Raw genomic sequence first — 15,267 nt, 5'->3', positions numbered from 1 at the left:
GTGGGCTTATTTGGGAGGCAGTGGCCTTGGGTTCTGGGGTCACACTTAAAGAACTGGAAGAAAGACTCCTTGCTGACATCTATCAGCGGTGTGACTCCTGTCACAGGCCCCTGCCTGCACATGCTGTGAAACATGAAGTATAATGACAGGGTTTGGCTCCAGCGTGCTCACCTGTCGGCCTTGAGAAAGAGGTTGGAGGGCAGCTCCTGCAGCTGGTTGTGCTGCACGTCCAGCACCTCCAGCTGTGTGCGCTCCAGTCTCTCGGGCAGCCGGCGCAGCTGGTTGTGTCCCGCCAGAAGCTTCCGCAGGCTGCTGTTGCAGAACAGCCTGCAATATCAAAGGCAACACACCGTCGTCTGTCAAAATGTATTTCGCTTTCCACCTGGCCTGTGCATAGAGAGTAGCAGAGTCACGTAGGAACTGGTCGGGGACTTGTCCCCAGTAATTTGTGCAAACACACTGACATTTGTAAATAAATTATTTAAGACAAAATGCTCAACACCACACTACAAGCATTATGTTATGTTAAAAGAAACCATTCACATTCTCATTAGATGTTTCCAATGTTTACTACATGACAGCAAAAATGGCAAAATAGTTCTAAGCACTCTAACCTTCTAAAAACGTTAATAATGCACTAGTGGGATTGCAGGCTACTGTAAATGCAAATAGTGCTGTTCACCATCTGCCGAATGCAATGATGGTGTAAAATACATAGAGGTTTGACTGGGATTTTTATTTTTAAAAAGGGTTTGCAGAAGAAAAGCACTTCATGATTTAAATATTTTTGCAGGAGCTCTGATAGCAAAAGCCTGCAGTAAAAAGGAAAAAAAATGTATTTCTTTTTACAGGACAGGTATTGGAAAATATGAACACAAGAATACTGAATTCACAGGTTTGCGATTATGTGTCTGGGTTTTGATCACTTTTCAGGGTCTGAACTAAGGGTTTCACTAAGACAAGCATAATCTGAGCCAGGTAAGAAAATTCTGGTGCAATGGGGGAATGAGGGTGATGCACAAAAGAAAAACAAGTCCCTTAATAACAAAACACTACACAACCAAACAAGAGATCCACCCCCAGATCAGATGAAGAGATTAAAGTCTATCGAGTTTCGCTTCTGAAGGAAAGTCATTACAGCCTTTATTATAGGACTGAGATTACTCTACATTGGCCACCTGGCTCGTTCTTTCAGGACCCCATTGTTAAAGCAATAGCCTACCATGGCTTTCCATCCATTTGGCTGTTCTCAGGTTACAAAAGCAGCAGTCCTGCAGCAGGCACTGTGTGATGTGCTAGTGCTTTTCATCTCCTTAACAACCAAACCACGAACGAACCAAATTTCTGCCCGATTTGTTTGAATATACTGTATTTTTTATGATGCCTTCAGACCGCTGACAAGCAGTACTCATTAAAACACTGCTGTAAGTCATGCTGCTGAAAAGTGATAAAAAAGTGACAGGTTTCCGCCTAGACTTTTCCTGTAAGGTTGTTTCCCAAATCTAATTAAATCTCTTAAGTGTGTGTGTAAGTGGAGCATGCAATGCTCTGTCTAATCCAAAACGTTTCGTGTCTGGGATTGGGTTCGGTAAAACAGCCTCGGCAACTCCCTAAGTGCCTGCAGGCATGTTGTGACACCTACTGAACCACCTGCACATTGGTAGAGATTGTAGCATGTCAAAAGATGAATGACGTGATGAGTGGACAGCTCAGAGAAACCCATATATACTGCCTTATTCTCCCATTATGAGTTGTTGCAAGGTGAGAAGCGAAGGCACAACTGGCACTTACAAACTGGGTGGCACATAAGAAAACAACGATTAAATAATAAGAAATAGTTTAAAAATGTTAGTGCAATTCAATTTGAATGAGTTGAATAGATTGCACTGCAGTCTACTCTCTATGCTACTGACAAGGCACTGTAGAGCAGAGATGTGTGCAGCCAAACTGAAATTTATGAAAAACAACATACTTTGCCTTCCTGGGAAGAGTGGTATGGACACATATAATTAAAGTTACCCTGATATTATTGATTTTAATAAACAAATTCGGTATTAAACATTAGTGCTGGTACAAAATGAAAGCAAAAGTACAAAGTAACATGCATCAATAAATAGCAAATGTATTGGTTCTAGTACAATCTAGAGAACTATGTTCTCTATTGTTGGTTTTAGTACAGCCTGCATATAATCAACACAAATATGTGTTTATGTACTTTAAGGCAATGACAGCATGTATGTGAACATGGGTGGGGGGGGGGGGGGACAGGATGGCATGTTATTTTGAAGATGTAGTTTTAAAGTAATTATATTCAACACAACTACCAGGAACTTGAAGTTTCAGTATTTTACCATGTTTGTATTACAAGGATAATTTAGTATTCAGAGTTTTCATGTTGGGGAGGAAGACAATCAAGTGCAGTTATGGAGCCTGACTACCTGACATCAATCTCAACCCAGCAAAGCATGTGCTTTGATAATCCCTCATTGGATTACGCAATGAAATGTAGTGTAGTGAACCAAAAGGCCATGATGATGAATTCATTATTGACAACCTCCTTTGGTGAATCCAAAGAATGAGAAAACAAAAATTGAGATTCAACAAGGCTACAATTAGTGTATACATGTGTATGAAAGCTACCTAATTATATAAGCATACATTATTATAATACGAAGCTTAATTTAGCAAGAATAAAACCATTGTTTGGCTCATTTTACATAGGCAAACCAATAAAAAACATTTGGTTACATATTCACTCTTGAGGCTGTCCTGCTTTGAATACCTTTTACAGTCCTTGCCTGTTTTGGTCTATTCTTCAATCCCATTACATCATGCAACCATGAAGCAGTACAAAACTGATCCTATCAGCATATTAATTGCTTTTTAGTCTTCTCTAGGCTTACTTGAAGGGACTGGAAACAGTCCACCGCAAAGTGGAAGGACTACCTTTATGACACTGCTGTCATAAAGCCAGCAATGGTCTGGTGAGAATGTGCAAAATAAATGTATCTTTAGATAACACAGTGAAACTGTGGTGAGTAAAATCACACAGTAGAATTAACCCGGTCAGCCAACTGTCTCAGACAAGGTAATCCAGGTCAATGTAGCAGGACAATTTTTTAATAACTTCAATATCAGGGTCAGGGACTCAACTGACAGTCACTGTTATTAAAGCCACACTCACTTTATGAACTGGTTTACCTGGAGTTAGTTGCACTTCCTTTCCATGACAACGCAAAAAGTGAGAATACTCCATGGACGTAACCAGCAATGCTAAACTCTGTATGTGGATAAGGCAGGGCAGACTAACTTTCCCAGTGTTACATATTTCCAGTGTCGGCATTTCTGTACAACAGCATTAACACTGAAGGGTGGATTAAAATCATAGCACAGGGATGGAAAATACAAAGCAACACCATCATACTCCCTGGAGCCTGCCACGACCCACTTCAAAACACTGGATGGCCATGGAATGTGTGAATAACTTTGATAGCCTTCGATTAAACCCAATGCATTCCTATCACGATTACATCTATACATGTTCTAATAGCTTGGGCTATAAAATTGGAAATAAAAGATTTCTCATGACTTGGGGCTACCCAGCCATGAAATTAGAAATAACTCCTGCCACTGTACTCCAGTGCGGCAAAGCTGTGGAGCACACGACTCTGCACTCACCGTACTGGCAGCTCACAGATCTGGTTGTGGCCGATGTCCAACACTTCCAGTTTCTTGCTCTCACCTACCCACTCAGGTAAGCTCTCCAGTTGGTTTCTAGATTGAGAGAGGTCAGAGAAAGAGTTACGCAAGGCACAAAGAAGTGAAGGCTTGTCGAGTTGAAAAAACAAAAAAATCTATAGTTTAAACACTGTGGTGTTTTCTTGTGTTGTGAAGGTTAACATTTTTCAACAGAAAGTTTAAGATTTAAATCCCGACCTTTGTAACCCCTCAGATAACCCCTCAATACAAACACTAAAATAATGAGCATTAATACAGCTGTTACTAGGGCTTGTGAAGTACTCAAATAATTGCCTTGAATTTTTTTTCAAGTTCTTACCTTGAGACATCCATAAAGGTCAGGTTACAGGGCACAGGATATACTTCGAGCTGAGAAAGCTCTGAAAGAAGCACAGACATTACGTTCTACAACACTGAATAGATGTCTGAAATGCAAACAGTGAGGATAATTTTGTATTACATGGTTTAAATTTGTTTTCAGAGATTCTGGTTTCTTATCACAGAAAATCAACAGTCTTTTTACACAGGAACACCAGAGTTTCCTCGGCACAGCTCAGTCATGAACATGGAACAGTTTGTACTTTCAACAGTCAAAGGAGCCGAGCTGTGTTAGGAAGATTCTGTGATGTGCCATCTGACCTGGGGTCTGCTAGGTTGTACCAGTGTGAAAAAGCTATTTGGTTGCCCCTGAAATTCAGTATGAGTGATTCGAACATAACTCTATCTTTGACTCTAGTTTTTTCACTTCTCAACTTCATGAAAATGCTTTTCCAAATAGGGGTGTTGGGCTCTTTTTGTTTTAAAGCAACCGTCTCTTACTGTTGGCTGATGCATAGAGTCCTTTCAGGAGACAGCCGTTAACTTTTAGAGTAGTCAGCTGGTTCCTCTCACAGTGTAGCACCTCCAGTTTGGTGAAAACAGTAGCATCCACCTCCTGCAGCTGGTTGTCTCGTAGGTCCAAGTGAGTGATATGTCGAAGAAATTCTGGCTCCTCTGGGATCACCCTACAGATCTTATTCAGCCTGGTCAAGGACAGATCAGGACAAAACATCAAAGCTCCTCCTAAAGAACACTTCCAGAAATATCTAAACAAAATAAATGTTGCCTTGCTATTCCAAATGGCAAGGCTGAAAGAGCTGTGTAGATGCACACAATGAGTACCACTGAGACATTATGCTGAATCATAGACCTTAAATTAAAAATGTCCTCTATGACAAGTTACTGAGTGCTTTATCTATGGTTGATTCTATGTTTTATGTTTAGGGTACTAGCTGATACTTTGATTCATAAATAAAATAAGACATTGCAAAGTAGTTCATAGAAGTTGGAAAGTAGCCTCTTACATGTATAACACATGTAAAAACAATATACTCTTCACATACATTATTACTCTACAAAAAAAATAAGCAAGGTTTAGCTTTTAGTGCCTTGCTCTATCCTGCCATGGCGATGAGCCAGAGAGGGGAAAATATAAAATTTACCAAACATTAAAACAACAAAGAGAATGGAAAGTACAGGGAATTGTGCTCGCAATACAATTTTTAAAATGACTGTAGTTAGTTGATTAAAAAAAAAATTCCCTTTTTTCCCCAAATACAAAAAAAATACAAATCTAATTACAGAATACAGAGGTAGTTTATTTTTATAAACTATCACTTCCAAGAAATCAGAAAATGAGAGTTAAAAGGTAGAAGGAGAAGGAGAGTTAAAGACAGAAAATGTTCAGTAATTATAAAATGTTAAACACAAAAGTTGCAAAACTTTCTGTTTATAAAATGCATCATTGCTAAAGCATTACGGGATTTTGTGGAAATATTCAGTATTATGAGGGTGATGGGTTTATTATACATTTAATATGTGGCAATTTGTTGTTCTATTGATAGCACTTAATTGCTGATTGATACCATTGATAATATTGGTATGTTACAATTTTTGAAATTATCAGAAACAGAATTTTCATCTCAATTTAATTCATAGTCCTATATCAAACCTTTGGAAATAAAGCAATTATAATTACTGTGCTATCAGTTGTAAGTAAACAGTTGTGTTTAATCAGACTGGAACATAGCGAAAATGTATCTGAAAAGAGCAACTTTAATATCCCAACGTTGAACAGCAATTTTAAAACCAATGTGCTTTAGAACTGTTCTAAAAGTTTGCTTGGTTTTACAGAAACTCCACAAAGTCGTAGAAGATGCTTTTGAGAAAAAACATGCTATTTTTCATAGTTAACACGTCCTTTACATTTTCTTTAAAAATACTTTGGCCGTGAACAATCAGTTTCTGGTTTGCAGTCAATGCAACTCTATCAGTCAACTGATTTGTTTTCTCTTATGCATCTCCACATTTAATTACATCGAATTCTATCTGTATCATATTTGACTAAATTATGCCACTAAATAGAAAAAAAAACTATTAAATGTTTTTAGATTACAATACATATGCCACTAATGCTTACTGTGTCTCAAGCACAAATATACACAAATACATGTTTTAAACTTTCTTTTGTTGGACACTATGTACTGCACTGAACTCTATATCAATTACTGGCAGAATTAGAAACAAGCTAGAGAACTAGAGAACTTGCCCAATTAAAGGATTAATGGGAAGATCTTTTTTTTCAAAATGTGTTAATAGAATAACACCTTGTAGGTCATTGTAAATATGTACTTTACACAGGTTTGTTTTAGAAAATAAACACACCTGGGCATACAGGCTTTATGCATTGTGCCAATCAGATCTAATCTTGATGCTGCACTTGCCCTAGAAAATATGAAAATGCATGCTAAACATTTCAGTGGTACTAGCAATGCAGCTTCTACACCTGGCTATGTACACTGAACTTTGTGCTAGTCTGCATCCACTGTACCTGAGGTCCACGTGCTTGATGGACAGCAGTCTTAACATCTGCAGGTTGAGAGTGTTCAGGTTGTTCCCAGACATGCACAGTTTCTCCATAGCAGTCAGCCTCTCCAGCACAGAGGGCACCTCGGCGAACTCATTAAATGACAGGCCAAGGTAGCTCAGGTGCTGCAAGTCACCCAGTTCATCTGGAAGTGAATGCAGAAAATTGCCATCCAACAAAAAGGTCTGCAGGCTGTGGAGAGTGGGGGAAAAAAAACAAAGATTTCTTAAAAAATTTCCTCACAGCATTGTGTCAAAGCCAAGCCTTTGTTGTTTACAGTTGCTATACATTTTATGAAATCTTAAGTATTTATGAACTCATCCCAACACAGTCAGGAACTTATTTTTCTAAATTTAGAATCACCAATTATTACACCCACTCATTCCAGTTTGGAATAGCCAGTTTCATGTTTTTTTAATATCTCTGCTTGCAGCTATGATCCCCATAAAATGACAGACCTCAGGAGACAATGAGAAATTGCTGACAGACTCCTCTAACCTGCCTACCTTTGAGCCACTTGTCTTTAACATGTCACAGATCACAAAGCCTCATACCCAAGGCATTGATAGCTATATTTCTAATGACATGACAAAGGAAGTGAAAAAAGGATCTGTCAAAAGAAAAAGTTTTGTAAGCTATTAGAAATTTTGTAAAAGCAAATAATTCATCCTGCAGTTTTTACTTTTTCATCTTCACACAAAATTTACTATAGGTTTCAGAGGCCTTATTTTTAAGTGTTTTACTGACTTCATGGGGGGACAATGTAGCATAGAGTTTAGGTCAATTGACATATAAATGGTGTGTTGGGGGGTTCAAGTCACATCTGCAGAGGTCTACCCCGATTTCTCCACTCCCCTCAGCTGTAAGAATGAGTCCCCTCATTTACTGGGGGAAGACATAGTGATGGTCTGGCATCCCATTCAGGGGGGAAGTCATATATTCTTTGTCTGCTTAATGCCATAGAAACCAGCATAAGCCCTAGCCTGATAAACCACTGTGGTATGAATATGGAAATTACCTACTAATTTCATAAAGGACAAAACCTGAATTTATAACTAAAGTAAACTCGCAAAACCTTATGTACATTCCATATTACTTAGATCCAGCAGAAGCCTGTAGAGGGCACCAGTAGCTGCTTCTCCTGCTCTTGTGTTACACTGTCTTGGAAAGACTAGGAGTTCTAGCCCCTCTTCACTCGAATTTATAATACATCTTTACATCCTTGGTAAGTGCAACGCAGTATTAGACATGACAAATTAAACACCGATATATACATTTTTGGTGGAGGAGTATGAATATGTATTTTGCCTTATGAAGGGCATTTAAAAAAAATGCCACTTACACTCCTGGTACTGGTGCCCTCCGTCTCTTTCAAGGCTAAACTGACATTTGGTTGCTTATTTGAACCTTTCATTGAATTAATAACTTTTTTAATTAGAACTGTTTTCTGCTCCTAGAAGTTTACACGTTACTTCAGTTCATATGTAAAATAAATCTGACTATTCCAAAGCTGAAAATTCAGATAGAAAAAAATAGTAATTGACTCAATTTGGGATTCAGTTAAGGAACAGCACTGATGGACTGAAAACTGGCTGAAGTGTGGCACTGAGGACCTGGTGGACAGGCTTGATTTACAAGGTCACTTTTATATAAGCACACAGTTCTTTGCTTTTAACTTCATGGCTAACAGAGACACCAGAAACAATTTGCTGTAACCTGAATTGTAGGCAGCTCCGCCATTAATTTCCCATGTTTAAGACGAGTTCAATATTGTGTTATTTTAAATTAAATTTTACCTTGCATGCCTTTTTTGAGAAATGCCCTTTCAACATTTGTATCATAGTCAACCACACCCTATTCACAGAAGTACTCGGCATTTACTGTCTGAAACTACATGAAGGAGGAAGTACTAGGCGGCTGATTTAGATTCCGAACTTTCTTTAACTGCCTTGGGCCTTGTGACTCACTTGTGCATTGTCCCCACAGCAGCGTGCACAGCTGACAGACAGTTGCAGGAGAGGTTAACCTCTGTTAGAGTTGGGATATCACAGATTGCCACCGGGAAATCCCACAAGTGATTATTGGAGAGATTGAGACTTTTAAGCTTTGAGAACCTGCCAAGGATATAAAAAAAAAAACGAAAAAGAAATTAATGACATATTTCAATTTGAAATGCACTAATCAAAGATGACTGTATACACTTATAGAAAAACCAAGAACGAATTTTTAAGTCTAATCATCTAGGTCATGTCTCATGTGCTCTTACCAATTTGTGACTCATTAAATAACACAAGAGCCAAGCATAATATGAGATGGTAGCTATATCAACCTCATCAATACCTAAAGGTACAGTGTATACCAGAAAAATATTAAGAGAATGCACATATGCAATTTGCTACCACATGAAAACAAATGGCAAAATTATATTTACAAACATTATATTTTTTATTTAATTAAAAAAACAGGGATTTTTAAATAATGTTATATTTTATATAACTGTTATATTTTAAAATCTCAAATAATAAAATTAGTAAGTTATTCTACTTGGAAATGCCAAAGCTAGGTGTCAATCACTCTTATTTTTCCATATAGACCAGAAACATTTTCATTTAAGAGTGCCCAGAAACTCTTCATTACATACACAGATTGTATGAGAATCTGCTGTGAGACTCTAATATTGTACTCAAGGCAGAACCACTATTCAAAAGATCAAACAGGAGTAGGCCAAGTGTTAAAATCCGTGCTACATTCAAGGGACATATTAAACAGCTTATTATAACACTTTGCGCATTGTCTGCTGTTTCACAAAGAAGTCAAGATGTTCATTTGAAACTAAAATGAAAAAATAAACATAGAGTAAAAAACCCCAAGAAAGTGGCAATCGAGGACTTTTTAAAAAACCTCTACAAATATGCCAAAGTAGGACAACAGAACAATTATTAAAATACAAAAGCATACATGGATTGCATGGATATGAATAGAGACACGCCTGAGCCTTAACATCTGTCTACTGAAATTCAAATTGCGAAAGCCTTCCTTAAAACCATTATGTACATGCAGCTCTGACCATGCCCTTTTCACTTTCTGAAGAACTGAAAGATGCCCCCTAGATTGGAGACGTTACCAAGTTTCCACAAAGATGTGTGAATCAGTTATTTATAAAATCACTTCGAAGGAATAATGAGTCATAACCACAAACTAAATGTTTACAGGCAAAGGGAACTAATTAAGGAACACTAACAAGGAGACTCTAGCAGGAAAGTTGCTGAAGAAAAATTAGGGCATTCCTCATTTTTGTGCTTTAGCTCTCTCAGTATAGTCATATTAGATTATAAAATATGCTGATATACATGCAACCTTTAGAAATGTTCAATTTCAAAAATCTTTATAAAGGAAATTGACAGTTGCATCACATACTTTTTAATTAATAAAACTTAAATGAATTTCCCTCTATAATATACAGATAAATACACAAAATATAAAAAAATAAAAACAAACAAAAACAGGAGTGAAGGGGATATGTGGCTGAAAGGTAGGTCAGAAACAGCACAGCAGCACTCATCTCATTGTGTATGAATACACGCATCCAAGCCAGAACTATGGGGCATTATTCATGGAACTCTAACAATGTTAACAACATTATTATTGGAAAGATAACCCAACTCTATTATTAAAAGATGAAGCATTTTTTTTTTTAAAGACTGAAAATATTTTCATGTGCAGTCACAAAATTCAGGCTATTCCTCAGAGCATAATCGTATGGTAGCTTGATCTTGCAAGATCCTGATGACCTTGTACTAGACAAGCTAGGTAGTCCTGACTGGGATATACTGTACCAGTGAAAAAATCTAGTGCACTTGCTAATGTGTTTTTGAACTTAAAATACAATACCATATGGTTGGTTCCAGCTGAAGATTCTTCAGGCACTGTCACAGATGTAGTCAGGGTGTGCCTGATGTCTCCCTACACATTTCAGGAGTATTCTTTTATAAAGAGTTTTTGGATGGATGTGAATAAAGTGCAACGAGATTGCAATATTCCAGGTATTCCAGGAATTGTAATCACAATCCCTAAGTGGTGTCAACTTTAATGGGTAAGCAAGTGTAGCCAGTTTGCTAGAAAAGTTTATCCAAAGTTAAACAAATCATCATCCCTTGGCACCCTCGGGCAGGCCAGCAAGAGGATTGGAGAGTGGAGCTTTCTATCTTTTAACTCTGCCAAACAGGATTTAAGCAGAGATATTTCATTCTTTGACTTTCTGATGCACCCATGATTCTGGTGCTGCACAGGCTGGATAATGTCCACCCACTTACTTTCTGTATCACAGAGGAGAAAGGTTGGAACACATTAAAAGCAGTGCATACAGAGATGAGATCTGGTTTCCAAGTCCCCAAGGGAACCCATAATAAAATCAATGAGTGAATGTACCCTAAGCTTAAATTCAAACTAAATATTTTTAAAAATGGGTAGGAATATGGGAGCTCCTAGACTAAGTTACCATCTTTGTCTGCCACTATAAGTCCAACTTTTATTATTTTTTAAATTTATGTATAAATTAATTCCAGATAGTCAAAGACACCAAGATGAACTTATATTCACTGTATGTAACTTAATCTCTTTAGATTTCCTAAGGTAATAGAACTACATATGAAGTGCCAGCACAGACCAGCAATTCTTGAAGACACATATCTTTGTTGCCATCAGCATTTTTACTTTCATATCCTGAACTTGCATAACATTGTGAATCTCATGACCATGAATGCAATGTCTAATCAGGAGTCTCTCATCTTTGCAGCATGAATTGCAAAAAAATTGTTAAAATTCTTGTTAAAATTCATAAAGGCCTGTCTCTTGCTATTTCTGTTTATGTGACTGCCAGGAAGGAGGACTAATGGCAGGTTTCTGGTACCATGTGGGGTTCAATTTAGTATGGAATTACATGGAGTACAAGCTAAACTAAGATTCCTGTGAGACTTAAGGTGAAGGTGAACCTTGATGAAAGGCTTATGTATTAACCCCTACACACTTGTTAACCTTTGTCATGAAAGATTATTCTCCTTGTTCAGTTCTCATACAGGTCTTTCTCAATCCACAGCTCATGATAGGGCATGGGAAAGGCTTTATCAGGATATCAGCTGTTGTACAACCAAAGAACTATAATCACTGGACTGAATTCAACTCCTGCGCTTCACAGGCAAAGCTCTCCCACAGCATTTACCATCTAAATAATATACTATACGATTTACGCCAACTACAATATTTAATAAAACCCTTCAACTTGTGAACACCTTAATATTTTAATCAACACAAATGCTGTCTGAAATCTGGCTACAAAACACAGGTTTTAATCTGTAGGCAAATATAGATTTTGTCCCTCTATTCTTGTTCTTGAGGAATCTTACTATGAACTAAAAAATTACATATTGGGTTGTTCTCACACAATTGCATTATAATTGATTAAAACTGCATTATAAATTAAGAATTAAAAAAACTGATTCACCAGTAAATCCTAATTAATTGGATGATTAATCATTAACAGAAGCTGCCTCCTGAAAGTGGGATGGAACCGCAGGAGAAGGAGGCCAGCAGAAAGAAGTCCAGGGTTCCAGGGCAGAGGCCAGGAGCCTTCGTGCAGACTGGAATGGAGCACTGCAGTGCAGAGTGTGGTCCTGAGCTGGAGGTAGAGTACACTGCTTCAGCATTGGGACGCCAAGGTAGTCGATGACAAACTCAGAGATCTAAACCCAGGTGAATCGGCCCATTGCCAGGAATTGGGCAGCCAGGGCTTCGGAGCAACAGAATCCTGTTGCCAAGCACTGAGGGAGAACGGGTTTTGGACTTCAGAGCAGAATCCTGGCATCAAGAACCAAGGAAAGGGGTACAAACGGACTTAGCATTTCAGGGTGAGATGACCACCCCGAAAAGCTACTGAGGCATCTGCTGACAAATCGGAGACCAGAAACAAGTAGTGCAAACAGGACAAAGTGAAATGAGTAATGACGAAGCGCCATTGCGTTCCCCCAGCATTTAACAGAGAAACAAGAAATAAATAATAAATTTAATAATTAATCATTAAGGCTGATCACCAGAAGGTGATCCAGTCAGTGCAGCCAGCCCTGAAAAATTGTGAGGTCTCGTGAGAATGGCAACTGCTAGCCAAGAGATGCCACAGGACAAAAGTCATAACAATAATTTTGTTTACCATAAGATAGTATTTTTTTTCCAATTACTAAATCAACTACACAATCAATTCACTTGTACTAGTACCAAACATGAAATCTTTATAGTATTAAGTCTATTAACAGATTGTCACTCACTGTCAGTCTATGTCAATAACTTGCCCAAGCAAATTAATCACAGATCATAGATCCGGAGGCTTCTTATTTATCCCCTTAGCTCTGCCATTAAATAGCTGCTGACAGCATTTTTTCATGCTGCTGTATCTAAAGACAGGCAGTCATGTAATTTAGTCACTGACAAATTTGTAAAAGTGGGAAATCCTTGTAAAATAATCACATTTCTTTCTCCATGAAATCTCTTGGTATGAATGTTCAAGGTGTAGCACCCTCAATATGTTCAGGAAAACTAAAACTAAAAATGCATCAAACAAAAGGCCAGATAAGGCAGGTACAGTAATGAGACTTCATACATGCCAAGTTCGACAAAAAAACATGGATATCAAACATTTTCTATTACTTTGCATTTTACAATCTTTTTACTCTCACTGACCAACCATTCACATTTTGTCTCAGCCAGCTACTAGACATCAACAACACATTCTTTCAAGAATCTGAATAGGGTGAAGTTCATGCCATGCTCAGCTTTTGGGTTTCCTTATCAACTCACAAATGCACAGTGATGTCTGTGATCAAGCTCTCTGTAAGACTTCAGAGGACACATAAAAGGCCTTTCTGTACAAACTCACTGTGAGTCTCCATTTACAATATTAATTCATCTGAAATCCTCTCATGTTTGGACTGTACTCACATTATTTTTCAAAAAAGGAAAAACTTGAGAAAAACAAAACCAATGTAGTTTGTTTTATAAGATTTTCTGGTCTGCTGAGGTGAATTAATGTGAGTCAGCACCTTAATTAGTAACCTTTTTACTGAACAGTATCAATATAAAATTATTTCTTTTTTAATTGGCCAGGTCTTGCTTTAATTCTCTGCTCTGCTGTTTTCTGCTCTAGTCTTTCTAACATACAGCATTTCAATACATAATTGATAAGAAGGAAAACAAAATACAAGAAGCAAAACCAACAGCAGAGTAACAATAGAACTTTTCTCAATCTAATGCCATATATAAGAGAATCTATCTAAGCTCCTTATGAAACAATGTAACTATCCTTAAAAGTTCAATTTTCTACTCCTAGAACACTGTGGTTAGAACCGTTAATTAAATATGCTTCTCTCATGGGAACTAAAAATATTCTCTCTTCCACTTGAATCTCTGTGTTTCTTTGAGGCTTTTATTATTGTTGGTTTGAAGTTTTAAATAAAAAAAAAACAGGAAAAGTTACATCTCTGTTCTCAAAATACAAAGCTTAGGTTTTCCTTAAAAAATACTTTAAGAAAGATAATGTGAATCAAGAGTTCAGCTGGAGTTCATTTTTTTCTCCTGGCAGCAGATCCTAGAGAAAGCCAGTGTTAAATCTTCCCTTGTCAAACTTGTGGCAAGACTTTACACAAGGATTACACCGATGCAAGGGATTTCTCTGGCCTGTGTTTCCTGGGATAAAAGGACAACATTCTAACAATGAAAAGCAGTAAACATCTATTAGAGATGCAAGTGGGAATCGATTTAGGATTTTTCAGCAAGTGAGGCTTCCTGGTTAAGTTACACTAAACAAATAGGCCTGCCTCTTTTGTCAATGGCACAATAAAAACTGAAGATGATATTTAGTTCCAATAGGATGGATCAGGTAGTATACAAACTTGGGAAACTACAAACAACCAAAACTGCTGTAATAAACAACAAAAGAACTGCTCTCCAGTAAGGCAGTGCTTCCCAAACTTTCAACGTGTGGCACATTGTAATATCCCAAAGTTTTCATTGCACATTGTGATTTTAAAACAATCAGCACAGCTGCAATTTTAAAATAACTTTTCCTTTGAACTGCACACTCCATATGTCATTCTACCTCAATGTACAATTGCCCCATGACTTTTCAGATTTAGGCTTTGATTCAAGGCTCACCCATGACTAGTTGGATCTTTTTTCTGTCCTACAGCCTGGAAGCCAGTTTAAACAGTCTCATATGTCTTCTTACATCACCACTGTATTTCATTTGGTTACAGGGGTTGCACGTAATGTACATACAATAGCTCCTTGTCTTTTTTTTATTCTTTTGTTGCAAAAGCTTTTTCATCATTTTACAACCCTCTGCTTAGATCCCTCCAAATCAAATGTAAAAAAGCACCACTTCTTGAGCTCACTTTATTTTAATGCATCAGCAATGGTTATTACAGCATTGTGTGATGTTCATCTCTTCTGACAGGCATTTAGGACTGGGGTAGTAGCCATGGGCTTGGGAATTGCTAATGGAGTGCCCATCCATAAAAAGGGAAACAATAATTACACATGAAAAAGTGGTATTTCAATTACTTGTAAGGTTATATAAA

General features: G+C 37.6%; 1 protein-coding gene across 1 annotated transcript in view; it reads right to left on the bottom strand.

The window, feature by feature from the left end:
- The window catches only part of phlpp1 (PH domain and leucine rich repeat protein phosphatase 1), a 112,402-nt gene that overhangs the window by 21,347 nt on the left and 75,788 nt on the right, over positions 1-15,267 (bottom strand). The window contains exons 5-10 of the mRNA XM_088642935.1: positions 8,611-8,757; positions 6,608-6,835; positions 4,558-4,760; positions 4,058-4,118; positions 3,679-3,774; positions 172-327 (exon numbers count right to left, since the gene is read on the bottom strand). Coding sequence (XP_088499061.1) covers positions 172-327; positions 3,679-3,774; positions 4,058-4,118; positions 4,558-4,760; positions 6,608-6,835; positions 8,611-8,757 — 891 coding nt within the window. The remainder of the gene's footprint in view (positions 1-171; positions 328-3,678; positions 3,775-4,057; positions 4,119-4,557; positions 4,761-6,607; positions 6,836-8,610; positions 8,758-15,267) is intronic.

The sequence above is a fragment of the Lepisosteus platostomus genome, chromosome 8 (assembly GCF_059453375.1).
Source record: "Lepisosteus platostomus isolate fLepPlt1 chromosome 8, fLepPlt1.hap1, whole genome shotgun sequence".
In the NCBI taxonomy this organism is placed as follows: domain Eukaryota; kingdom Metazoa; phylum Chordata; class Actinopteri; order Semionotiformes; family Lepisosteidae; genus Lepisosteus; species Lepisosteus platostomus.
This window is presented reverse-complemented; position numbering and strand designations above follow the sequence as displayed.